General features: G+C 43.7%; 1 protein-coding gene across 3 annotated transcripts in view; it reads right to left on the bottom strand.

Annotated features, from left to right (window-relative positions):
- syde2 (synapse defective 1, Rho GTPase, homolog 2 (C. elegans)) overlaps positions 1-22,563 on the bottom strand; it is a 45,824-nt gene extending 23,261 nt beyond the window's left edge. For 2 of the 3 annotated variants that reach the window (XM_083911042.1, XM_083911043.1), the window contains exons 1-4: positions 20,333-22,563; positions 11,731-12,023; positions 10,967-11,360; positions 167-1,302 (exon numbers count right to left, since the gene is read on the bottom strand). In XM_083911042.1, coding sequence (XP_083767168.1) covers positions 167-1,302; positions 10,967-11,360; positions 11,731-12,023; positions 20,333-22,409 — 3,900 coding nt within the window. In that variant the 5' untranslated portion in view covers positions 22,410-22,563. The remainder of the gene's footprint in view (positions 1-166; positions 1,303-10,966; positions 11,361-11,730; positions 12,024-20,332) is intronic. The other variant, XM_083911044.1, reaches the window with a different exon arrangement.
- Between the last annotated feature and the right edge of the window lie 3,069 nt (positions 22,564-25,632).

Raw genomic sequence — 25,632 nt, 5'->3', positions numbered from 1 at the left:
ATTACTTGATTCATTAAAAATAGAACATACAGATAGAAGAATAAGGCAAATAAAAGCTGCAGCACTGATCATGACCAGCGGAAACATAGCTTGTCACAGTGAAAACGCGTTCGTAGACTCTTTTTTTCTCAAAGTCACACACTCTTTGAACCGCACACAGACTCACCTGGCAGCCTCTCTTTTCAATCTCATCGATGCACTTGCTTATAAGCAGCGGGACCATCAGTCCCGTGTTCTCCCTCTCCACCACCCGCCACGCCTCCACGCCAAACACCTGGGGCTCCCTATCTCCGTCTGGACCACCATCCAAAGAGTTCTGCCACTGCTCCATCAGGCTCAGCTTGACGTAGATCAGGCCCCGCGGCTCCAGCTTCACTGCCAGCTGGTGGCATCGCGTCACCCGGAAGAGCGCAGGCAGAACCACCGTACCGTGGCAGCAGACGCGGTTCCGCCTCGGCATGGGCTCCCAGCTGAACACCACCAGCTTCAGGTGCTGGGCGTTCTCCAGCTCAATGTTGAAGGTGTGGTCCATATCTAGGAAGGTAGTTCGGCATTGGAGGAGAGCGGTCCGTGCTTTATTAACTGAGTCCACTTGGATGGCGCAATAGACATCTCGAGAGTCAATGCGTGGAGGTTTGAGGTCCTCAGCACCATAAAAGTGCAGGCTCATCAGTCCAGAGATGTACTGGCTGCACTTGGGCTGCTCCGTGAAGCTGTAATGGCGGAAAGCATCGATGTCCAGCTCCGTGCCATTGAGTTTAGAGCTTCCGACTCCGCCCTCTGTCTCCTTGCCTTTCCCTCCCTTCCCCTCAGCAGAGCCATGCTTCCCAGATTTTGCCACCAGCTCAGGTGAATCACCATCACTGAGGTAGCCACCTTTACTGGCGGACTTTGAGCTGCCGTTACTTTTCTTCTTGCTGAAGCTGTGCTGTGTGGACACACTGCTGTCCAGGTGGTAGCGTGAGATCACATTACGGCTGGCCTGCCCACCCCCAGATGCAGCTAATCTGGGAGGGCCTGAGGAATGGGCCTCCGACCCGCTCACGTTGTTTCGAGGAGAATGGGCCCTGGGCTCCAAATGATTGCTTCCATTGCTGTTGTTGCTGGTACTGCTACTAGGGGTCCCCTTGACGCTGAGTTTACGGCTGAGCTCCGGAAGCTTCTTCATCTTCATGGAGATCTTCCTTACGGTGCGCGGGGACTTGATCTTGTCTGGGAAGGACCAGTTGATGGAGCTGCTCTTTTTGGCCGGGTTTGGGCTGGAGTGAGGGGAACTGACCGCATTGGGCAGGTCAGGACCATCTACGGAGGAAATAACAGGGCAAGAGAAAACCTGATTAAAAGGAGAGCCTGATGCATTTTACTTTTTTTTTTTTACATAGTTTATGTTAACAGCCAAATTCTTTGGCCGGAAAAATATTTAGAAAACACTTTTTGGATTAGTCTAAGAGACAAATAGGTACAACCACTCACAAGATCTTAAAGTCAGAGTAATCACTGGCTTCACCAGACAAGCCACCTCACTCCCATGATTACAAGTAACTGTTCAGATGTCCAGTGAAGACAGACAGGAAAGAAAAGACTAAAACCAAAGGTAAAGTGTGCATGAGCTATAATTTACAGTCTCTCAGAAAAGCACTACACCTTCATGGCACATCATCAAGTGATTAGGTTTACATGCAACCCAGTAATCCACTGACAGAGACATTCAGCAGGCAATGCTTCATAAACACTTGAGCATATACTATATGGAGTCTATATAAACCAAGACAGTAATTTAGATAATGAACAGTTGCTGAAATGGGACTGATATCACAAATTCAATTGTTCACAGTGAGTTTCCATGCAGCCCCTTTTCTTTAAGTGGGCTTCATTCAATCAAGTGGAATGTCTTTAGCTGCAGCTCCAGGAAAAACAGTGGTCTATAGGCAGGGAAATGTCTATGTCGAGACACCCACTGCTTCAGGGCTGAGCTACAGTTACAAAGTCATTATTGAAGTTGAAAATGATCCATTTGGATTGGACCTTGAAGGCACTTCTCGCCTAACTAGATGTCTACAACATTAAATTTCAGGGTCTAGAGTTCTACGCAGGAGTGACAGCCATTGTTTAGTCTACAGGACTGAGCTGTGGCTTTAAGTTTTATTCATGTGGTTTGTTTTCAACAGGTTGCTTATTTAACACAAGAGCCTTTATGTGGTAGGGCAATTAATTGTATAATGTTTAAAGCTGCTGTAATTAATAGTTTTATATTAACAACCAAATCACTATGTGTGATGTGAAAGGTGTCATTCATAGACCCACAGAGTTTCATCAGCAGTTCCACTCAGCTCCAAAAAGCTTTTCAGTTTTCTGCAAAAAAAAAACCTATATAACCCCACTATACCTGCTCCTCACCAAACAGCAAACAGACACATTTTTATCCACAAGCTGGTGAACGTAGTGGAGCATTTAGCAATTAGAGAGCCACATGTTTACAGCAGGAGTTGGCGGAGACATAAACAGAGCTAAAAAGAGTGAATATTGGACACAACAGACTAAAATAAAACTCTAAATGAATGCTAATGTTACTCCTTCATCATCAGCTGGATGTGTAAATATGCCACATTAACTTAAAAGCTTGCCAGCGTTGTGTTCACATCTTGTTCCTGCTCCCTCAAAATCAGTTGATGGAGGTTTAAGAGTCAATCAAAAACCGCTCTTCTGTATATCTTATATATCTCAGTAAATATGTTTGGATAATTTCTTACCACGAGATCTTGCGATATTAAAATGTGACGATGTTTCTTGTTGAGGTGAAAAGTTGTCCCGCGATATCAATATATAAGTGGCTAAATGGTAACATAGTGACAGATTAGACAAGTGACATAGTGACAGATAACAACAATAATAACTGTAAGAAGATAGTGCCGTCAGCACCGTAACACAAACACGTAACACGTGGGTCCGCAGCTTCTTTAACATCAGGCTACAAGTTATACTGTGCTGGCTTGAGTATCGTAGGCTACACCGTGGCCAATTGACCGTCCCTTTAAAGAAAATACCGAAAGTTAAAAATAGTTTTAAAATATCGTCTCATTCTCGTGAACTCAATATCGTGTATCATCTTGTGAGCTAAGGGTGTCATCACACCCCTACTGTTCATTCAACCTCCATCCATTCGGTTCACATGTGTTGACTGCACTTGCCACAATGACAACAAGTAACGATGCACCTTGTACACTGTTTCTGCCCAAGAGCTGCATCCCCATCACTACCCTTCCGGTCATTTTCCACATTTAAATAATCTATCTGGCAGGAGAAGAGAAAAAGTTGGCACCGAGCCATTTCAGTGATTAAAGTGGAATTTGTCAAATTATGGGCATCCTGCTATTTGCCCAACAGGAAGCTTGAGTCGGTCTCAAACAGAAAAACAGCAATTTTCTACATTCAGCGCTCTTTTAAAAGGGTTCCTCCGTGGCTAACCTGCTTTTTTTCACGCTTTAGAGGGAATACCTCACTGCATGGATCCATGGGAGATTAAGGCTGAACCACATGACTCTGCAGGAGGAGTTCACTTTCTGCAGGCCTTGTGAGGAGTGTTAAGACCTGGCCTATGTAGTAAACAAGACACTAAGGCTTGGGGCTGATATTCAGATATTGCATTTGATGAACATTTAATCCACGCTTTTGGATCTTCTCATTTTACAAAAATGCTTTTGTTGCTTTTATCACCTAATTACTTTCCCTGAATAAAGCTCAAAAACAAAAGCGTGATTCTGTAAGAGAGCGAAAGAAAGAAGAGAGAGAGAGAGAGAGAGAGAGAGAGAGAGAGAGAGAGAGAGAGAGAGAGAGAGAGAGAGAGAGAGAGAGAGAGAGAGAGAGAGAGAGAGAGAGCTTGACCCTGCCAACATCACCAGCTCTATTTTCAGAAGGGACCTGCTGTGCTATTCTGGGGTGAGGGCCCACAAGTAAAAAGAGGGAGGCAGAGGAGGTGCAACAGGATGGAGAGAAGGGTAAGATGGGGGGCAGGAGCAAGGCAGGGTGTAGCCGGCAGATGGGGGACAAAGGCGCCCCTTGTCCAGGCACTCAGAGGTCTGGATGGTCGACTGGAAGGCTGGCAAGCTGGCTGGTGAATGTACAAATGAACACGGCTGTTCTCTCACATTCCTCACCAAACCATGTTTAGCCTCCTTTTCCCCCTAGCTGAGAAGCCTTCAGTGTCACGGCTTCCTGCCAATAATAGACACAGAGGCGCTCTGAGAAGGGAGAACATGGGTGGAGGGCACTGGAGGTGCAAACTCACCAAACAACATCTGGGGTGGGGTTGAGTACACAGAGAGTTCTGGTCAGGTCTGAAACAAGGTTTTCAGGAGCGAAATTCCTTGTACATGAAACACGAGTTGGACTTATGAATTGATGATATAAGTACACTGTAATAAAACTGCTGTTCAGAGGTATTCAAAAAATACAAATTTGGTAAATATATGATGATATCATATTTAAATAAGCTATAAGTAACCAAAGATAATGCCACTGTTTATTTACAGTAGTTCTGGATTCACACAAATTAAGTGTTTCTACAGGATTATGGTTTGATACTTTCAAATAAGAAAATACTTTCAAATAAGAAAATACATTCATTTTCAATACCAAAAAAATACTGCCCATTAATGTGACTATATCATACTCTCAATTACTCTAATCTCCGCCTTCAAGAGTGAGAATCAAAACAAATTTCATCAGTGTCCCACTGGTGTTCCATTTATTTGGTCATCAACATGAACTGGGGCAACGTCCACTAGCCCTGCAAGGCAGATCAGTTAATGACTGTTGCATGGTTAATGACTTTGGCTTCACACACACTTACACACACACACACACACACACACACACACACACACACACACACACACACACACACACACACACACACACACACACACACACACACACACACACACACACACACACACACACACACACACACACACACACACACACACACACACACACACACACACACACACACACACACACACACACACACACACACACACACACACACACACACACACACACACACACACACACACACACACACACACACACACAGCTGTGTCCTTTGCAGCCTTTGGCCTTGTGGCAGCAGCCAGAAGAGTAACGTAACACCTCACTAGCTGAGGTTCAGGGCTGATGGTTTGACACCCAACCCTCCAGGGCTATGTTCCTGGGTCAAAGGGCAAAAGGTCTGCATTTCTCTGGGTGACACCTGAGCCACCTCCTATGCTTTAACACGCACATGCACTCACCATATTACTGTAACACAAAGAGAGAGTGCATGTAAATATGCATGCATAAAGGCAAAGACACACACACACGCCCTCGATGACCCTGCAAGCCCTCCTCAGGCACCCGGCCACTGGCACCTCTTAACAAAGCCCAGGAATTTATGACAAGGGCTTTTCACAACGCTGGCACCAGAAAGGATGTAGGAGAAGGGTGCGTGTGTGTGTGTGTGTGTGTCTGTGTATGTGTGTGTGTGTGAGGGACAACCTGATCATTATCCAATATGGCCGATATTTGTATCCTGCATCGTGAGCCAAATTGTCCCTCTAGCCATGCCAAATTGTAAATTACAGTCGGATAAAGTGAAATGCAATCCTATCAAATAATATTAGGTGCCTTGCCTACAACAATATATGTATGTGTGTGTGTGTTTGTGTGTGTGTGTGTGTGTGTGTGTGTGTGTGTGTGTGTGTGTGTGTGTGTGTGTGTATGTGTGTGTGTGTGTAATTGAGACAGACACTGAGCACACTCTGATAAGCCTTGGAGGGAGACAATAATCAGCTGTCCCTGATTGCCCCTGTAAAACCAGTTGTATTCACTTGAGTGTGTGTGTCTGTACAAGCATATCTGCCAAATATGTGTGTTAAATGTAAAAGCAGAAAGGACCAGGGTGTGTTGACAAACAGCAGAGAGTAAATAAACGGGTGAATAGCATACTTGTCCTGTAGTTTCTTTACTCGGTGACCGTGGCCAGGCTTTGCACTGCTTCCTCTTCTTTTGGCTCTAAATCATTCAGTGCTGGAAGGCCTTTCAGGGGCTGCAGGAGCCCAGCCGTTTCATTACAATAGTTACAAAACCCCTGCTAATATATCCAAGCATGCAGGCCTTCTCACTAGCAAAACATGGCCCCCTGCCAAAGCAGCCCTCATGTAGACTAGCTCGCCCACCACTGCAGGCATTCCTGCTCTGCTGTAACTCAACCAACAGAGTGGCTGCTATTTCTGGACAGCCTGCAGCCCTGCAGCACTGCCACAACGTTTTGTGATGGCATCTTGCACGGTTAATGGGCCAGGGGCATAAAATTGGGGTACCAAGGCCCCTTTCTAACTAACACAGAGGCAGTTTTGAGTGTTTTAGTAGGTGTTTATTTGTCTGTTTGTCTGTGGAAACATTTTGTCACCATGTTGCAACCGTAAAAATACAGTCAGATACAGTCAAATGTATAGTTTTGTAATAGAATAAAAGTGTTTGGGGGTTCTAAACATGCTTGAAAAACCTCTCATCAATACATGATCAGGATCAGATTCTCTACCAACTGAACTACATATTGTGACCCCCAATGCATACATGAACAATTAAGGATTGAGTATGCATTAGTGTACACAGATGGACCCATTTACTCATCAAAACAGAGACCAGCACACTTTTCTACAGCTGCTCTGGGGTTGAAATGAAGAACAGACCAGAGAGAGAGAGCCATGAGAAAACAATGTGACCTGAACTTCACATCTAGCACCAAGCTAAGGAATCTGCTCTGGTTTTGAAGTGCTGCTCTCACAACATTGCTCCTCTGAGTTGTTGACTTCCTCCAGATCCAACCGTGCAATCGTCAGCCGAGATTAGATTCCAGGTTTGAGCTCAGAGGCTTTAACTCTCATGTAACTTTAGCAGCCGGGGCCAATTCTCCAACCTAGCAGCCAGCAGGACCAAAACAACCCCCAGAAATAGCTCTGATTCCTTCCTGAGCGCCAGCCAAGTCAGATTCCCCAAACAACCACTAAAGGGAACAAGAGATTGGGAACCCACCATGCTCACCACCCCCAAAGTCCATCAATCATTATTCTCCATACAAATAGAGCATTCAGATGGACAAAAAGTCAGTCAATAGGCAGCACACGAGGAGTCTGGAGTGTATCCGGTGAAGGAAAAAGAACCAGCCAGCCGAACAGAGGAAAGCTATAGTCGCAGAGAGTCATCTACATCTGCACTGCTTCATTAATTCAGCAGGCGCTCTTATTCATGCTTAATCAACGAAAGGCCTGTCAAATCCTTAGCCCTGCAGATAAAGTGAAGTCTGTATGGGCTCATATTTATGAAGAAAAGATGGGGCAAAATAGTGGAGTTCAACACTGGCTGCACTGCTTGTTTTTTTTTTGTTCTTAAAGACTTTGACAAAGCTTCATCAGAGGCTATTATTCCCTCTGAGGCGTGGGCACATTTACTGAAATGTGGTGAGGCAACACATGATGTGGTGCCCTTAACACACATACACGCAGATGCGGTACAGATAAAGCTCACAATTATGTTACTGTAACAATTATGCTACTACCAACCAACACGTGAGGTTTAGTTTGTAACAGCATTTCATATTCTGTTATTTTGGTTCAGGCTTTCATGAAGAACTAAAAGACCATACCAGTGCGTTAGCATTTTAACCATAAATCATATATTTCACAGTTGGTATCCGTTTTCAATGCATGTTGTACATTTAATTCATTTTCACCGCATTTTCTTTCTTGCCATTTGAGGCAACTACTGTATTGTGTTCTTTTCTCTACTGCGCAGGAAAACTACTGTAATTACTACAGTAAAAGTCCAGACTAATTTGGAAGGTCTGCATGGCATTAAAGTAACGCTAACATTATTTGTATTTTTTTTTCCAGCGGACTTGGTTACTGTGATGGATGACAGAAGTCAGTAACAATCGTTTCTTAATTTGTTTATATACTTTGCTAAAATAAATGGAAGGCAATGGCTGCCTAAAAAGTGGAAAATACCTTAAACTAAAATGTACAGTTTTTAAAATGGTTAGCTGTGATATAAAGTATATGTGAGTTGTTGTAAATGGTCTACAACATGCACAAGAATTGCTACGGCTCTTTAAGTAATGCATTTTAGTCACCTCAAAAGGTAACAACACAAAATAGTGTAATAATGTTTTGTATGTATGTTATGTATTGTCTGAAGAAGTACATGCGTTTCCTTATAGAGTCAGAACCTGGCAAAGCATCATTCTGATCAATAACCCTCCAACCACTGCAGATATGTTTTGATCTTTTTGGGCTATAGGAAGGTAAACATGCACTAATTTCATTTTCACTTCATTTTGTCCTCTAGTCTTAAGTTGTAAAAGTTCCGTTTAGCTGACAAATGGGTAGAAAATACACAAAAGGTTAAAAAAAAAAGTAATTATCCATGTCCCCAAACCGGCCCAGTTTGACCCTGTAGAGAAGAGATGGGACAATGGATGCAGGGTGGAGTGAGCACCCACAGAAAGCTGCTCTTTTCACTCCAACCCTCCCTACCAGTGTGAGTGGAGGAGTGCAGTGTCATGCTGCAGCTAATACAAACTGAGTTAACAGCAACCACAAAGTACACAGTCATTTCTGTAGGTATAAGAGGTTTCTATTTCTTCGATTTTGCCCAATGACTGCACCGACAACACACACACAAACAACCAGTAATGAGCGTTTCCCCTTTGATTACATGCAGCCTGGTTTGTTGGTCATTTATGCTGCAGTGAAGTGTGGGATGGCGTCGCCATACCCACAGGAATCAATTGCAAAGTCAACAGGCAGCAGAGAGGGAGGCAGTTCCGGAGCGTGAGGGAGAAGGAAAAAAAACAACAACACTTCTGCTCCCGCTTCTCATTTTCACAGCGACCAGTCAGAGCACTGGTAACACACACTCTATCACAGGCCTGCTACTCTCATTAAACAGAATCTCATTACAGGATGTAAATTAGGTCTTTGAATGGTACCATGCTGATGGAACATTAATCACTTTTTTTGAAAAAGGTAGACATTTCAGTGAGCATTAAAAAAAAAAGCCTTGCAGAACAACATGTCTTCACTGTTAAGACTGCTGAAGAAGCAACTGCTGCCTCCAATTATATCCACTCATCTGCTAACCCAGCATGAAATGCTATAATGACACCAGCAAATTTAATCTGGACTGCAAAATAGGACTGAAACCTATCAAAAGGTGCAGGCAGAAATAGCCTGAATTTAATTAGCTCTGTGCGTTATGATTAGTGCCTTTCCTGTGCCGGTACACTGAGACTCATTCGAGACTTGTTAAATCCTAATCCTACGAGAAGAGTCTCTCAGGGCGGAGAGTTTTGCTGAGCCACACGTGATGTCATAGAGAGCCAAGGGTTTGACGCCAGTCGATGAGGATCAAGGAGTTTATCAGCAGCCAATCAAACCTGTGTCCTTGTCATGGGCAGATTTGTTTTGTGAGCTAATGCAACACCTCAGGGAGTTAAGAACTTTCCACTCCAGATAAACAGTGTCTTTGTATGCACTGATTATTGTTGTGAAACATGCAGCCAAGAGTATGTTTAATTAATACAAACAGGTCTCATCGAATTGTGGTTTCAACTTTTTAAACTGTAGTATTTCACGGGGAGAGAAACATTTCTGAGCTCATTTCAATCCTTCATTCCTGCAGTAAAACTGTGAAAACTAAAGCTGAAGTATTAGATTTCGGTCATCATACTCAAACGATTCAGCCCCACTTTTCTGCTTCCTAGACTAGAAATGGCTATTGCGTGCCACAAAAAAGTGTTGTCAAAAGTTGTAATTATAGGCTCAGCTCAAGATGTGCCAATTGGTTCAAACTACCATGTTGCCAGATCAGAGAGAACAAAAAGTCGGAAGCTAGAAAAAACAGACTGAGCTTATTAAGAGACAGGGAGCCGTGTGCTGGCTGTCATCATTATGCCGTCGCCGAGGTTGTCAACAATCTTCAAGCACACAAGTAAATCAAAAAGTGCAGAGAGAGTACTTCAATTAATTTGCGGTAATTCTGCAGATTATGAATACATTCTGCTTTAATAATAAAGCTTTCTAGTTTTAAAGCTCTATAAGAACATTTCAGAACCACAAATGTACACAGTTCACAGCCCTCTGTGTGAGCTGCAGTCACAAGTAAACAGATATTCTTTCCTCTGAGGAAGGCCTGTTGAATTCCTCCTAGATAAAGTCTGTCTGAGTTTAACTAATGAGGGACAGTGATATGGAGCAATATGATTAAAAAGCCACAGCTCCTGTTTGATCCAATCAAACAGAACACAGCAAGAAAAAACTGAGCTAGGATGGAAATATTTGTCATAGATTTGAAGACATAAGACAGTTCCTGCATCCTTAACCCAGCATCTGCCAGACCCAGACTCAGATGAGTGTGTTGACGCTAAAATCGGCAACTGGCAGACGTATCAGAAGTGTGGTTAGCATGTTTTATATGTTTCTGTTGTTTGTGTGCTTGTAAGTTGCAGTGGGTGACAGCTATGATGGCAGTGTGTTTTCTCTCTTTACTGACAGTAATGCCTTTGAATCTCAAATTTCAGGGAAGTGAAACTTTTGAGTGGAGGGACACTACTTCACAGTGAAATACTATATATTTCTAAGGACAGCCTTCGTATAACAGGAATTACTTGCAGTTAAATAAGCCTGTTGATTTGTTGATTGGAAACGTTTTCAACAGCTGTAATTTGTGCCAAAGGTGTGCTCGACCGCAAAAATATCTGCTGAGAGAAACTGCCTGAGAGACAAAACGACAAACAACAATTGGCCCTCAAGCATCATTCCAAATAAATGAGAGGGAAAGACTGAATTAAAAAGGCAACAAAACGCAGGAAGGGAAGGAAAGTAAGAATGAGTGGAGGTGTGAATATACCTTTATTTTTTTGCCTTACCTGTGGCTCTGCTGGTGGAAGGCCCCCCCTCCTCCTGAGGTTTGCACGCGAGCATCTGTCTGTGCAGATGTAGTGCCTCTGTGGAATGTACAGTATTCCCCTGACTCCCTTCTCCTGAGCCGCCAGCGAGACTTTCCCCGAGTGCCTCTGGTGCAATGCAGACAACCCCTAGGTTCCTGCCACCGTGACCCGCATCCCCTCCCCTGCTGGGCCTTCTCTGGGACTCTGCTCGAGGGGGAACCAGCAGCCGAACGGAGGGCCGGTGAGCCATCTCCAGTTCATCATCCTCGGGGATTGGGTTGTACCAAATCTCTCCTTCATCGTCTGCATCATTCTCCTCGGCTGGGTCCACGCTCCGAGGGTGAGCAGACATTTTTGCCTGGCTGACATTAATCTGAATCAAGACAAAGGCCAAAGCCACAATGTAAGTTTGGGAAATGTGCTAATTTGTTTTCTTGCAGAGAGTTAGATGAGAATGTTGACAACACTCTTGTGTCTGTGTTCTAAATATAGAGCTACAGCCAGTATCTGGTTAGCTTAGCACAAAGACTGGACATAGAGGGAGCAGCTGGCCAGACTCCGTCCAAAAGTAACAAAACCAACCTACCAGCAGCTCCCTGATTAACACATTATATCTTCTTTGTTTACTCCATATATTGAAGGACAATTTGGGATGGACACGTGATGCCCCATAAAAACAAAAAAGTGAATACGTACATTTCAAAAAATCTCATTCTTGTTAACAAAGACACCTTATAGCTGACCTGAGGCAAATGCAGGTGGGCCGGCCGTGATGGTGCTCCCCCTGAGGGTCTCAGGTGGTCTGGAGAGGGACTGGGAGGAGGTGGTGGCTGATGGGGGCCCTCTTCCTCAGCTCCCAGCATTCCCTGCAGCTCGTCCTTGGTGCACTGATTCTTACCAAGGGAGCTCTGCTGCAGCCAGTTTCGCTTCTTGGAGACAGTGATGGAGGTGAGCGGTGGCCGCCATGATGAAGACTCACTGGCCCTCCCCACCTCCCGGTCATTAGCACAGGGGGTTTGGACATTCTCAATGAACGCTGAGGGCGTGATGGGAAGAGAAAGAGTGTGAGAGTTACAACTTCTTGGCATAAAAAAGCAACTAATCATTATCATGATCATCATTTGAGTAATTATTGAACTGAAGTGAACGACTGAATCTGATGTTTCATCTCTGACTATTCATGTCCTGTCAAGTTGAAGAAAACATCTGCAATCAAGAAACCACAGGTGTGGAAACGCTGAATTATGCCATTAGGTTTTATAGTCTCTTATTCTTGTCTTTGTCTTTAAAGTTCAGAATAAAAGAGCCATATCTCTGTTTTGACTTTGTATTTTGATATGTCTTAGAACGTTTGGAATAACTGTTGTGATTTTGTTTTTATGACCAAATTCAAACTCTCAATCACACCACCACAATCACCCTGGAGCACCTCCCCCATTTTCCCCTCAGTGTTTACCCGTCAGCTTTGGGAATATGTGGGCTTTGAATTCAAAAGAGATCACAGGGAGATGGAGGGACTGAGCACATACATATCTTCCACGGCAACTTGGAAAAAAGAGCGAGAAACCACATTACAGCGGTGAAAATAGAGCAGAGAGTGGGGTGTGTAAGAGGGCGACGATAAGTACAGCCGGTGGCAATGCGTCTAGTGAAAAAAGACAAATAATAGAGACAGTGTTGTGGTCCCTTAATGTCCCAAAGACAGCCTTAAAAGAGCTGCAAAGCTTTGACTGTGTTAATGTGTTCGTGGATGTTTTTACTAAACACATAGTACAAATTTGTTTTTCCCTAGTACAATCAGAAAGCAAATTTCCAAATCATCTGGCATGCTTTTATTTTCACAAGGGTTGATGAGCAGATGCTGACAGAGAAAAACAACCTCTGAGCGTGTGTGTGTGTGTGTGTGACAAGCAGAGCGAGGTGCTGAGGGCAGGGTCTTGCTCTGACATGTACAGCAGGCTCGTGTAAAAGACTGTTTTGATCCTCAGCGGCTCCCAGACGAGCCCCTCCACATGCTATAACGACAAATTCTCCTTTCCTTGAGGAATTATCTTTCCACGCACCCTGAGCTACGTCCACCAAATTATACACTTGGAAATATTTTCACTTTACAAAATCGAAATCAATCAAATAAACCACAACAGGGGTTTTTTGTATTATCAATTCAGATTAGTCCAAGACAAGAGAACTGAAGAACATTAAAAAACAACAACAACAACAACAACAACAACACAAACATGGTTTCAAATTACATAACTTCTACTCAGTTGATTGAGACTAAGGTATTTTTTTGCTTGGTTGCATTTATTGACAAAGCCCCTGAAAGCAGCACACAGAGAGAGAGAGAAACAGGCTCAACTGGGATTTACTTTTCCCTGGAAGTCAACCAGCCTCTCTGAACTGCCTCTCTCTGCTTTCCTGTGATCTACACAGCAACTTCATAAAGCAAATCGTGATAATCACTGCCATCGCCAATGCTTCCAAATCCCATAAACGCCAACTTTGGAGGTCCTCTCACCACAACGAAAAACAAGTCTTGAACTTATTTCTCTACTTGCTACTCAACTTTTTTTTCTCCCCCACTTGAGAAATATGACAAGTGTGATATAAAGTGGGATGAAATTGCCTCTGTTAGGGAGGCCATTCCCCTGCAGATCATATATAAGACACAGCTTTCAGTGGCAAGAACAGAGGACACTTTTAAAGCATTACTAATCACCACAGTGAAAAATTAACAAATAGATTGAACGACAAAACCACAACCCATCACAGCCTCTCTGAAGTCTGTTTTGGTTTAATTGAAAAAGACCTCCACGCTGCCTGGATATACAGCAAATCTTTAAGTACTTCTTCCTTTATGCTCGGTTTAATTTAAGGAAGGTTTCCAGACACAAACATGAGCCAGCAATGTGTTTGCATTAGCCTGGATTATGTTGTGTTTGAGGGCCTAGTGCTTTAACATGTGTCGACTGCTGAGTGAAGGGGAAACGTGCAGCATGTATTCTGCTGCCATAGAGTCCCATGAGTTGATGTGTATGCCCAAGCTAGCAGGCTGTAATAATCTACTGTGGTGGTTTGTTTTCAGCTGTTCTGGAGTTCCTTGTAACACATAAACACTGTCTACAAGCAGTGTTCTCACTTATATTTGAATCTACATGAGGGAAACCTTCAGAAAGGTACATTACAATAGCAATAATTACATTACAGATTTTGTACAGTAGCTTTGTAGTTCTTAAAAGACTTTTAAAGACACATAAAAAACGACACCTTCTTTAGCCTATAATCGATAGTTTTGTTCTCACCAGATGAACTGTATCAAATGAGGTTACCTAAAAGTTAAAAATGTGACATTAAAAAGGTAGAGGCTGAGTTTGTTTTAACACTTGTAGGAATGATTAAACAAATTGTTGGAGAAATGAAGACTCCACCGCCAACGCTCGATCCGGTAACGTGAGACCAAAGAGAGGTGAGATGGTTGAGCGCAGAGTTGTTGTCAGCATGCCATCTTCTTTAAGGGGTCTTTCATAACTAGAAGAGGAAGCGTGTTCTGACACGAGCAGCATTCCAGACCACAGCTCCAGATTTACAGCCTCGCCGCCGTCTCCTTCCACTGTCACACACCTTCACGGGAGCAACACCTTGCCCAAAGCAACTACAGGACACTGGCTTGACATAATAAGTGAGATTTTAGCCATTTTCACTGGACTCAGTTGTCAAACTCAGAACATTCAGCCTGACAAAAAACAGATAATGGAATCTCTGAGTCTGCTTTTCTTAAAAATAATCTTTAAACTACAATATACTGTGTAGTTAAAGCCAGGGGGGACTGTTTTCACAAGATGGAGAAGCAACATTTAAGAGATATAAATGAAGCTTGTTTTACCCTTTTAACAAAAATGTGCAATAAGGACACTTGTGGATGGGGAACAATGAGGCTCAGGTGTGTGTAGCACAACAGTGATTAGTTGGTTAATCTGTTAGCAGATCATCAGAAAATAAAATACCTATTGCTAATTGATGGTTTAATTTCTCAGTGTTAAGGATTTTGCGGATATTCTTTGCCTTATGTGATAGTAAACTGAAAATGTAAGTGGTTTTGGACACAACATTCATCTAGAAGACCTCAACTCAAGCTTTAGGAAATTGTGATCTGCATTTTTGACAATATTCTGACATTTTAAAGATCAAACCTCTAATTACCTGTAGATTAACTGATAATCAAAATTGTTGTTTATAAGCCTATGTGTTCGTTTTCTTAAATGCAGGGAATGCTTATTCTAAAACCAGCAAAAGAACTCCTTGAAAATGTATTTATGCCATCTGGTATGTAATCAAAACATTGAAAACATTCAAGGGAGTAAAATAAATAGAACACCTCCTTTCCCCTTTGATTTAAATTTGGCGTGAGAGACCAATGACAATCCCAGGTAGGGCTGGGTGGTATAACAAAACGTTGTCAAAACCATTTTTAAAAAAATATCTTTTTTGAGAGAGAATACTCTGTGTTTCTTTTCTTTCCCACAGAAATTTGCCATGTGGTTATTTTTTATTTAGACTATTTATTTATTGGATTACCAGCAAACATTCTACATCGTGATATATATCATTATCAGGATATAAAATCGTTGGCCACATTGTCCAGCCCTAACCTCCTATAACCACAATGCAAAGCAAAAAAGAAGAGAGGAGAAATTTCCATAATAGAGCTAACACAGCCTGGCTTCTTGTGCTGCTATTGCATGAAGATGATGTGTTCAGGGCACTCACACCCCTGACCTGAAGGTAACAGATGGCTAGGGCACATAATACAAGGGTGCATGTCCGTGTAAGAGAAAAAGAGAGGGAGAGGTGGATGGGGAGGAGCGATATGGGTTTGTATGAGGTGCTGAAAGGAATGCAAACATTTAAAAAAAAAAAAAGCTTAGTTCCTGGTTGTGCTGGTATGAACCTGTGCCACGTGAACCTGACAGTAAAACCCAATTACATTCATGTCTTAATCTTCTGTATCTTTCACTTCTCTAAGACAAAACACTTGATCCACTTTCCCATAGGCTTTTCTTTTATTTCCTGAATTCCTTTTGCCTCACAGAGGCTCCTCTTTTGATAAGTGAAAAACACACACCAGCTAGTTTTCTCCTCCATACAGACAACACTTTGTTGTGTATACAGAGTTTCAGGCTCCCCCCTTCAGAGGGAATCTTTTGCTGTGTGCCATACATTCCTGTTGACACTCATTCATGTGGTAATGAGGATTCTCAATGTAGATTTTTCTTTTTTACACCAATGCAGGGCTGAGATCGTCCAGGGTTGCATCACATGTCAACACTTGCATCCCGCTGAGGCGTCCTGGCAGCACAGCCTGCTCACGCTTATGCCACTTCCTCCTCAATATTTTGGCTTGAAACCCAAATTCTTTTCAATATTTGCAGCTCTTTCAGTGACTCTTCTGTCTTGTGCAATTGTTTCTCTTTAGAATACTGATAAAAATGCTTCAGGGGAGGGAGTGTACAATCTTAAAATGGCACATGGATGTGACACAATTAGGTCCAAAAATAAATAAAATCCATTTAGTTTTACTGATACTAATTCATTTAAAGTTGCTAGTGTTCAGCCCACATGGTGTTCAAACACCATCATGTGACTCATGCATCTCATTAACCATCCTGGTATAAACCACAGATGCCTAAAGTTTCTCCTGCATCACTTGATCTGTCTGTAGAGCTACCATCCTCCAAAAATCTGTCCAAGTACAGATGCACCAGACAAGACAAATGTGAAATGTGAAAAAACAACTCTGGATCTCAGTAACAAGATTTCTGGCACAGCGCAGAAAACCAAACGCCACATTGTTCTGACATGACTTGACAGCAGTCTAGGGCGATTATATTACACCTGCGATCTCGTCTCATTCTGTAGCTTTAAATCTATTTATAAAGCAGAAATTAATGTATTCAAAATGTTGAGCAAGACTTCACAATGTATGTAATCCAAAGTGGGTCTTTGTTATCGTGTTCAACAATTTGGCAAATATGCCTGCTTGCTTGCTGAGAGATCAATGTCTCTCATTAATGTTTGTACAATAAATGTGAAGACAACCAACAGCAGGTTAGCTTAGCTTATCTTAGCACAAAGACTAAAAACAGGGGGAAACAGCTAGCATGGGTCTGTCCAAAGGTAACAAAATCTGCCTATTAGCACCTCTAAAGGGGGGGACACAGTAAGCCGACTTCAACGAACTAGTGGCGACAGAGGCCGACTGTGGTGCTGCTTAACGTCACCTGTGTATCGTCCAAAATATTCTCACTTGATATAACAAGTTTGTTTTCACTCCCACAGCCTCTTCCCTTCAGCCATTTGTTTTCTTTCCTCACTTGACTCGATTCAGCATGTTGAATCTGATGAAAAATAGCCAACAAAGGCCAATGAGGGGCGACTTGTGCCAACAATGTGACAAACTGACTGACCTGACTTTGACGGACGGCAGACCATCAGCTTGGTGTGCCCATGCCTTAAAGTACCTTAAGCATCTTGTAACTAATTTCTTGGCATGGAGCAGAGACTGGAAGTCACAGTTCCACGCCAAGAAATAGTCTGGCACATAACAACTAGCTCATTAAACCACAACTTGTCAATTTTTCTTATCGTAACTTGTCGTTTTTCTGTGCAAGTTAAACAAACAAGATATAACATGTTAATATACGACATAGTTTTGAATTTTGGACAAAGCCAAGTTAGCTTTGTCTTTATTGCCAAGCTAAGCGAACCAGCTGTTGGCAATAACTTCATAGTAAAAGACAAATGTGAGATTGATATCGATCTTCTCAAGCATATTTTCTTTATGGTAAACTATTCTTTAAAAGCTGTTTGGGGGGGGGGAGAAAAAAATCTAATAAAAGACATGAATATGTGCCTCCCAGGAGTGGTTCTTATACTCTGTTTGTGGTGTTTATGGCTCAGTCTCAACATCAGCTTTGACTGACACACCACTCCTGAGTTCAGATCTGGTCAAAATATGACGCCTGGATACTGCCTGCCTGCCCGCAAGCCAATCCTCTGCCACAACACAACAAAACTATAAATTCTCTAATTGCAACTACAAACATGCATGTACACACTTGAGGTGGGCATTTGCATGCTCATGTGCACAGTATCCCTCACCCAGGCATACAAGAGTCTGAATGAGTGACACACCTAACTGTGGGTGATAGTCAAAATGACTTTTTACACAGTAATTAAAAGACAGGTCTGAACAGCAATAAATTAGATGCAGTGATATTAGGTAGCACTCAGGGGAGGAACAGGACTATTTTTAGTCAGAATGATATAAATATTTACATAAATTTAGAATGGAGCCATAAACTGAATGAAGAGTTTCGAGCCAAGACAAGCAATTCACTGGAGCCTTTGAGAGCTTTGGCATTTCTTTTTTTTTTTTTAAATGGCTCTTTGTGAGGTGCTGAGAGGCCCACTGGGGCAAGATAAGCCTAAGGCTGACCTTAATAAATGCTCAATCGTCCTTCATTTTGTTCATTCATGGCGAGGAATTAAGTGACACAACGCAAATAAGTTAAACAACGGGAATGGCATCCTAAATATTCAGTCCAGCGTCTCTTTAAATGCAAGTTACCAGGGAGCTGTCCAGAGCAAACGACTGGGGAGGAAGGCAACATGACAGCCCAACCCCCTTACACACACACACACTCACACTCACACACACACACACACACACACACACACACACACACACACACACACACACACACACACACACACACACACACACACACACACACACACACACACACACACACACACACACACACACACCACAGAGGATAACTGCAGTGGCTTCTCTCCTGCTTTGGATTCCTCTGGCCACAGCTGTGGAAAAGTTCAGTGGGGACCAAGAAGGGAAAACTGAGCAAAATGGGGAAAAAATTTGAATTTTGAGGGGAAAGTGACCTTGGAAACCATATAGAGTCATGTCTAAAACACAGCAGAGGAAATAGTTTGAGTTGCAAAAGATAGTTCTATGTTGAGCCAACAGCGGCTTGAAGTCAAACACAGAGGCCTTCCGCTCAGCAGCCTCCGAGATCACACGCTATTTCTAGTAGCACAGCACACTGGCAGTCAACAACATCCTACGCACATGGCAAGTCATCTATTTACTCTGGAAAACACTGTCAGAACAACATACACAGATACACACACACAAACAAATGAACACATACATAACTATGAGTGGTAGGATAAAATGGTGTTTTTTATCTGTACAAAGCAAGTTTACAAGTTCAACATCATGTGTCACAAATATATATATAGAACGTTTTCCACACAGTTTCTGAAGTCCTGTGAATGAACTGGCAAACTTCCTTGTTTGCAGGCAACTCAAGACGAACATGGATGAAAGGCGCAATTCATAGTAAAACTGTGCACTACTGTTGGGAAATAGTAACTGAATGTATATGCAAGATGTGCACCCAGTGTTATGTACTGTAGGTAACTGCCACTGCAAGGTGGTGCAAAGCATCCATTTGTGCAAACACAGTTAAAAGTGAATATGATAAGTGGGTCAATGGAGCTTGTGGTGAGATTATTTTTTCAAAAGTGAACTTTAAGTCTCAACCTTCAAGCCAACATGGAAGAGAAGTGCTCTGCAAACTTCACCTGCTGAGGAAGATTGGATGATATGATTGAAAGCTCCAGAACAACTACTTAGTGTACCTTGTGGTGAGATTGTTTTGCAAACTGGGTAATATTTAGACCGTATCATCCCACCTAATCCCATCTCACATTTAAGTTGCGTTTTGAACACCTAAACAAACTAATCTGGTATAAAATAATCTCACTTGTTGCGGTAAATGGTTTCATGATACAGATGTTTTCTCGTTTTTTACACCACATAAACACAACATCATTAGGCTTTCCGTATATAATCAGAAGACATTCAAACACACAAAGCAACCCACCACCATCACCAAGAAAAACACCACAGCAGATAGCAGAGGAGAGAGATAGTTAGTTGTTACTGAACTACACTGTGAGTGACCTACAAACCTGATGTGCTATTAATTTTGTGTTAAGATGAATCTAAATTAGTGTGAAGAACAGAACCCGCCACCGGTTAGATAATCTTAAAAAAGGAAAACAAAGAGGTCTGAGGTGTCTCGGCCCTTTGCTTTGCATCCAGAAGAGGAGGAGTGCCAGTGCAGGGTGAACCGCCACCAGACGGAGTTTACTATGAGTGGAGGAGGATGACAATAATCAGACGGGAGGAAGAAGGGTGAGAGGTCTCTGATTTAGAGGATCCACAGGAGTTGAGGCCACTCCGTGTAGCCTTCCTACCTGGCTGCTGCTGCCGTGGTGACTTGGCCTTGACAGATTTAACCCCTCGGCAGGATGTCTGGACCCCTGGTTTACACGCACCATGGTTACCCTGAGGATGGGGCCGGTCCTGGCTTTGGCCTCCACCGCGGGGCAAAGATGAGCCTTCAATGCGCTGCTTCATCTCAGAGGACAACAAACGCCCCTTGTGCATCCACTCTTGCATCTTGTTGACAGTGACACCGTGGCCCTTGTTGACGGAGTTGGCCCTGTGCGCTCGGACGTCAGTCAGCTCCTGCTTGTTATCCTGACCCTGATTTGTTGATGCATCAGCGTTGCTGTCTGAAGAACCTGTGAGGCTGTTGACTGAGCCGCTGCTCTCGTCAAGCTGCCCGCCTCTGTCTTCATCGCCGCCGGCTTCTTGTAGCAGCTCATCACTGCTGATGGCGTTGTAAAGCGCCTGAGGTTCTGACAGCCCGCCCTTCCCTATGGCTTTAACCCCTTTACTCTCTTTTGTCTCTGCGGCCCCTTTATCATCACTGATGTCTGGACACTGTGTTCCAGGGGCCTGAATACAGAGCGAGGGACCACCTGCACAGCTGAGAGCTCCATCACTAACAGAGCGCCGTAATGTGGGTCTTATCTTGGTCAAGGACAGGTTCACCATGCTCTTACTATTCAGCCTGCCTTTGAGGCCTGGCTGAAGGTTCCCACTGAGGCAAAGCAGGAGTGAGTCAGTGTCAGACACCTGCTGAGGGCTGTGGTCGCCTCCTGAGGACCAGGAATCACTGTCCATGTTTTTGGCCGACAACCTGGAGCACAGGCTATCCCTGGAGTGGCTACTACAGGAGGAGGTGGCCTGCTGCTCTGTTAAAGCACCACTGATCTGTTGAACATCCAGGTTGATATCATTCATAGCATTGATAAGAAGGTAATAAGCTTCTTTCAGCTGGGTCCTAAGTCTGTCTGTTTCCTGTGCACCATTACAGTCAAGATGTCCTTTATCCTGACCCGGTTGTGGCAGGTCTGCCACCTCTGCTCTGTCACCTTCACTTGTTGCTCTAATAGTTTCATAAAAAGGCAGAATTTCATTATCATAATAATCCTCATCTTCACTATCTAAAGCGTATCTGAGTGACGCCTCTGTGGCGCACAGGGATGCCATGTTAATGTCGCATATTTCTAACTCTGTGGGGAAAAACGTCGGGCTCTGCAGACCGCCTGCAGTCCCTCTAATGTCCCCTGCATACTCAGGCCCATAACTCTCAACGTTTCTGATCACAATGTTTTCTTCGTTGTTTCTCGACACAGGCCTACAGTTTGGATACACAAGTGCCGCGCAAACTGGCGAGTCTGTCTCCAAAGTTTGGTTGATGTCAAAACTCCAGTTGGCGTTGTGTTCAGCCACTACAGTCCCTGCCATGCGCCGGGAGTGTCCTCCATCTCTGTGCTCCGTCCCATCACTTTCAGCAACAGTAGTAGTAACCAGGCCTTCTGGTGGTTTACAGACCCCGGTATGCGGCTCTACCCGTGTTCGGTACATGACGTGATTTGAATTGTCCCCAAACCCGATTGAGTCCCCGACGCTGCACTGCCGCGGCACCGAGACGAAGTGTTTTCTCTGGACATGCGGTCCTCCAAGCGGGTCCCCCGCCGGTAACGTGATTATGCCAGCGGATCTCGGTGGCCTATCTCCCTCCCTAACCTCATGTCCACCAAACTGCACGTCTCTTTGAAGTGAGACCCCCAGGAGCTGCTCATTAACCCGAACCCTGCCCCCGCTGCTCCGCTCCTGGGGACTTGCGCCGGACAACTCTGCTGCGCGACTCTCCCGGACTATGACAACACCCCCGGTTTGCACCATCGCACCGTCAACACAATTCTCGTACGTACTCATTCTCTCTGCCGTGCAAAGCCCTGTGAGCAAGACTACCGGGTGAGCCTCGTCGGAGTCTCGCTGCGTTTGCAAAACTTTTTCTTTACCTTCTCGGCCCCCATTCGCCGCAGCAGAGCCGTATCCACCGCCGACCGTCGCTCCTTTCTTGGATTTCTTCCCCCGGAGTTTCGCTAGTAAAGTCCTCCGCAGAGGATCAGCCATTCCTTTCCTTTGCCCCCCAGTTAATTCCTCCCGGTTTCTTTCAGCACGCTGGCTCCAGAAGGGAAGGGCCGAGTGGGTTCTCCTCGCTCGCCGCGGTCAAAGCTCGCCGGGCGGACGGGCTCCTCTCCATTCTCCGCTGTCACCTCCGCTCTGTCGCCTCACTCACTCCTGGCTCCCTCTGCTCAACTGCACCACCTCTCTCTCCCTCCCCTCTGCTCTACACACACTCTACCCTCCCTCCCTCTTTTTTTCTCTCTCTCTCTCTCCCTCCCTCCCTCTCTCTCCCTCCCTCCCTCTCTCTCTCTCCCTCCCTCCCTCTCTCTCTCCCTCCCTCCCTCTCTCTCTCCCTCCCTCACTCCGTCTCTCTCTCTCTCTCTCTCTCTCTCTCTCTCTCTCTCTCTCTCTCTCTCTCTCTCTCTCTCTCTCTCTCTCTCTTCCTTTCTCTCTAGCGCCTCACCTCCTCCTCATGTTTGCAGCAGATATTTGGCATATTTTCATGGCTCAGAGTTCAGGGAACCTGCGCACAACATGGGCTGTCTCTGACAAAACTGCACAAAAGCATCTTAACAATTACCTAATGTCCAACTAAATTAAGTTTGTTAATGCTCGTCACATAACGAAAGCAGCACATTTCCATAATTGAAAAGCCAGGAGTAGGAGATATAGGCATTTTTGATTTAAGTTACTTATAATGTAATAAAAAAATGAGTTGTGACTGACAGATAGATCAAGTAGTCTAGCCTTTAAACCTTGAATACGAAGAATATATGCTGTTGTTTCTTCTCACCAATAAAGGTAATAGAATGTAACACATGTTGATAAAATCATTAATAAAGGCTCACGGTTTATTACTTTCTTATTAATAAAGCATTCATAAAATGTAACGGCATTAACACCTTGATAACCATAATGTTTCAAAACATTAATAATTTAATTGCTAAAGTATTTAAAATATTCCTTCACTTCTGTAGTTGTAAAAATTGCTAATAAATAAAGGGGCCTTATGCTTCTCCAAAAGGTCAGAGGTCAAATTATCTGACTTTTGAATTACTCTGGTGCATTTACTGCAGAGTTTATTGATGTGCAGTGTCACTGTTAAATACATTACTATAGAAAACACCACAGTGGTCTTTCTGATTAATTAAAAAGCTAAAGTGATAATGCAAATGTCCTGTTGGAGGAGGATAAGCAATGACTAACGTAGATATTATCAAGACTGGGTCCTCTTAAACTCAACATCAATAGGCCTACCAAAGACTAGAGAATGGAATCATTTTAAAAGACTACAGTCTCCACAGTGAGGATGTTTGGGATGTGATCCATAGGCTATATCAGTAAATCTGTGCATCTCATTTGTAAATGCAGGAAAATTAATATTCTTAGTAGTCTTATGAGTGCCTGGCAGCAGTGGCTATTCCATCTAGAGCTGAAACGATTGAATGAATCGATCAGTTGAGCAACAATGTCACAAATCCCTGTAAAATTAATGTCTTTGGTTATTAGTGTTAGTCGGACAAAAGACATTTAAAAGATGTCACCATAATGAGAATATTTCCCTTTTTTATAGATAATACATAAACTTGGGGTCTCACCAGCCGCAACACCAAATCGTGAGGTTTCGGGCTTGCACAGACCACATCCATCTTTGAACTTCACCTTCATTCTGCTCCCCACTACAAAGCTGTAGTTTTGGGACTGCATCTTGTACATAAAGTGGCTGGAGCCAGGCCCCTCCCTACCTCCAGTGTCCTTGCTCGGACTATACCCATCTTCAATCTCGACTTTCTCATTTTGATCTCCACTTCTCACCTGTAAAGTTTTGTGACTGTATCTTGCACAGTTGGGACATTATCACATTAACAAATTCTGTCCACAGACATAAAGACATAAACACCTGGCAAAATACTCAAAATGGCCTCTCTGTTAATTCTCAATATAGGTGCTAGACTACTTCTCCGGGGAGGAAAGCAAAGGGCAGCAGCCTGGAGACAGAGTTACTTATTGGCTGAATCAATTATAATTCACTCAGACAGCGGGGGTCACAGCAGGATGGGGTCCAGCAGCAGTGCTGTTTCTAACATGAGTCCAGAATCTGACTTTAGCTTTCAAACAAATGTGAAGTCAAAAGCACAATATCATCATCCGTCATCTTCAACCACTTATCCCTATAATGGGGTCGCGGGGGAGGCGATCCCAGCCGACATTGGACGTGAGATAGGGTACACCCTGGACAGGACGCTAGTCTATAGCAGGAGGAGACAGGCACAGGCGCATAGAGACAGCCAACCATTCACTCTCACACCTACGGGCAATTTAGAGACATCAATGAACCTAACACCTGCAGAACATGCAAACTCCACATAGATTCGAATCAGGAATCCTCTTGCTGTGAGGCCACAGTGCTAACCACCACATCACCGTGACGCCCACAAAAGTACAATATTTCCCTCTGAAATGTAGTGCAGTAAAAGTAGCATTAAATGTAAACAAATACCTCAAGAACAGGACTGTTAATGTAGTTATTATATTATGCCAGGGTATTTCATATATTTCATTCAGCATTTAAAAATCCATATAAAGTATGAGGATATCTTCAAATATCATCTGAATGTTGCCTTTTTAGTAATGCAGGTGTATAAATGTATTCGCGTACCCAGGATTGGGCTGTAGGTCTGGGTGATGGTATACGTGGAATGCAGCTTCAGCCTGCCTTTTGAAATTCAACACATATCTGTCCCGAAATGTGAATTAAATTCAGTTTGAGAGTAGTGAGCCAGGACTTCAAATTACCACCTTCACTTGTATCTGTGAAGGCATTCCAGCAAACAGCAGGGAAAACAACTCTCGTCTCAGGGGGAAAATGTGGCTCGACCCTCTGCAGAGAAACACAGAGAAACAATAAGGTGGATAGTCGTAATCTACAAGCTCTGAATCATCTCTTAACCTTTACAAATTAGCAGGATTGTCTATGTCATGAGGAATTTGTCTTTTCATAGTTTCATCTTCATTATTACACACACACAAAGGCTATTTTTCATCCGCCAATGGCGACGCCAACCTAAAAGCACGGCCTGCCACATGATGGATCACTGCCGATTAACAGACTGACACTTTTATCTGAAGTGTATCTTGAGCAATCCTCTCCTCTTTGACCTTGCATCAAACCCCTGTCCCTACTCCCGGCCCAACCCGAGACTTTAAGAGCGTCCGAGACAGCGGAGAA

This window comes from Echiichthys vipera (assembly GCF_963691815.1).
Source record: "Echiichthys vipera genome assembly, chromosome: 3".
In the NCBI taxonomy this organism is placed as follows: Eukaryota; Metazoa; Chordata; class Actinopteri; order Perciformes; family Trachinidae; genus Echiichthys; species Echiichthys vipera.
Note: the sequence above shows the minus strand (reverse complement) of the source record. Positions and strands in the feature narration are given on the sequence as shown.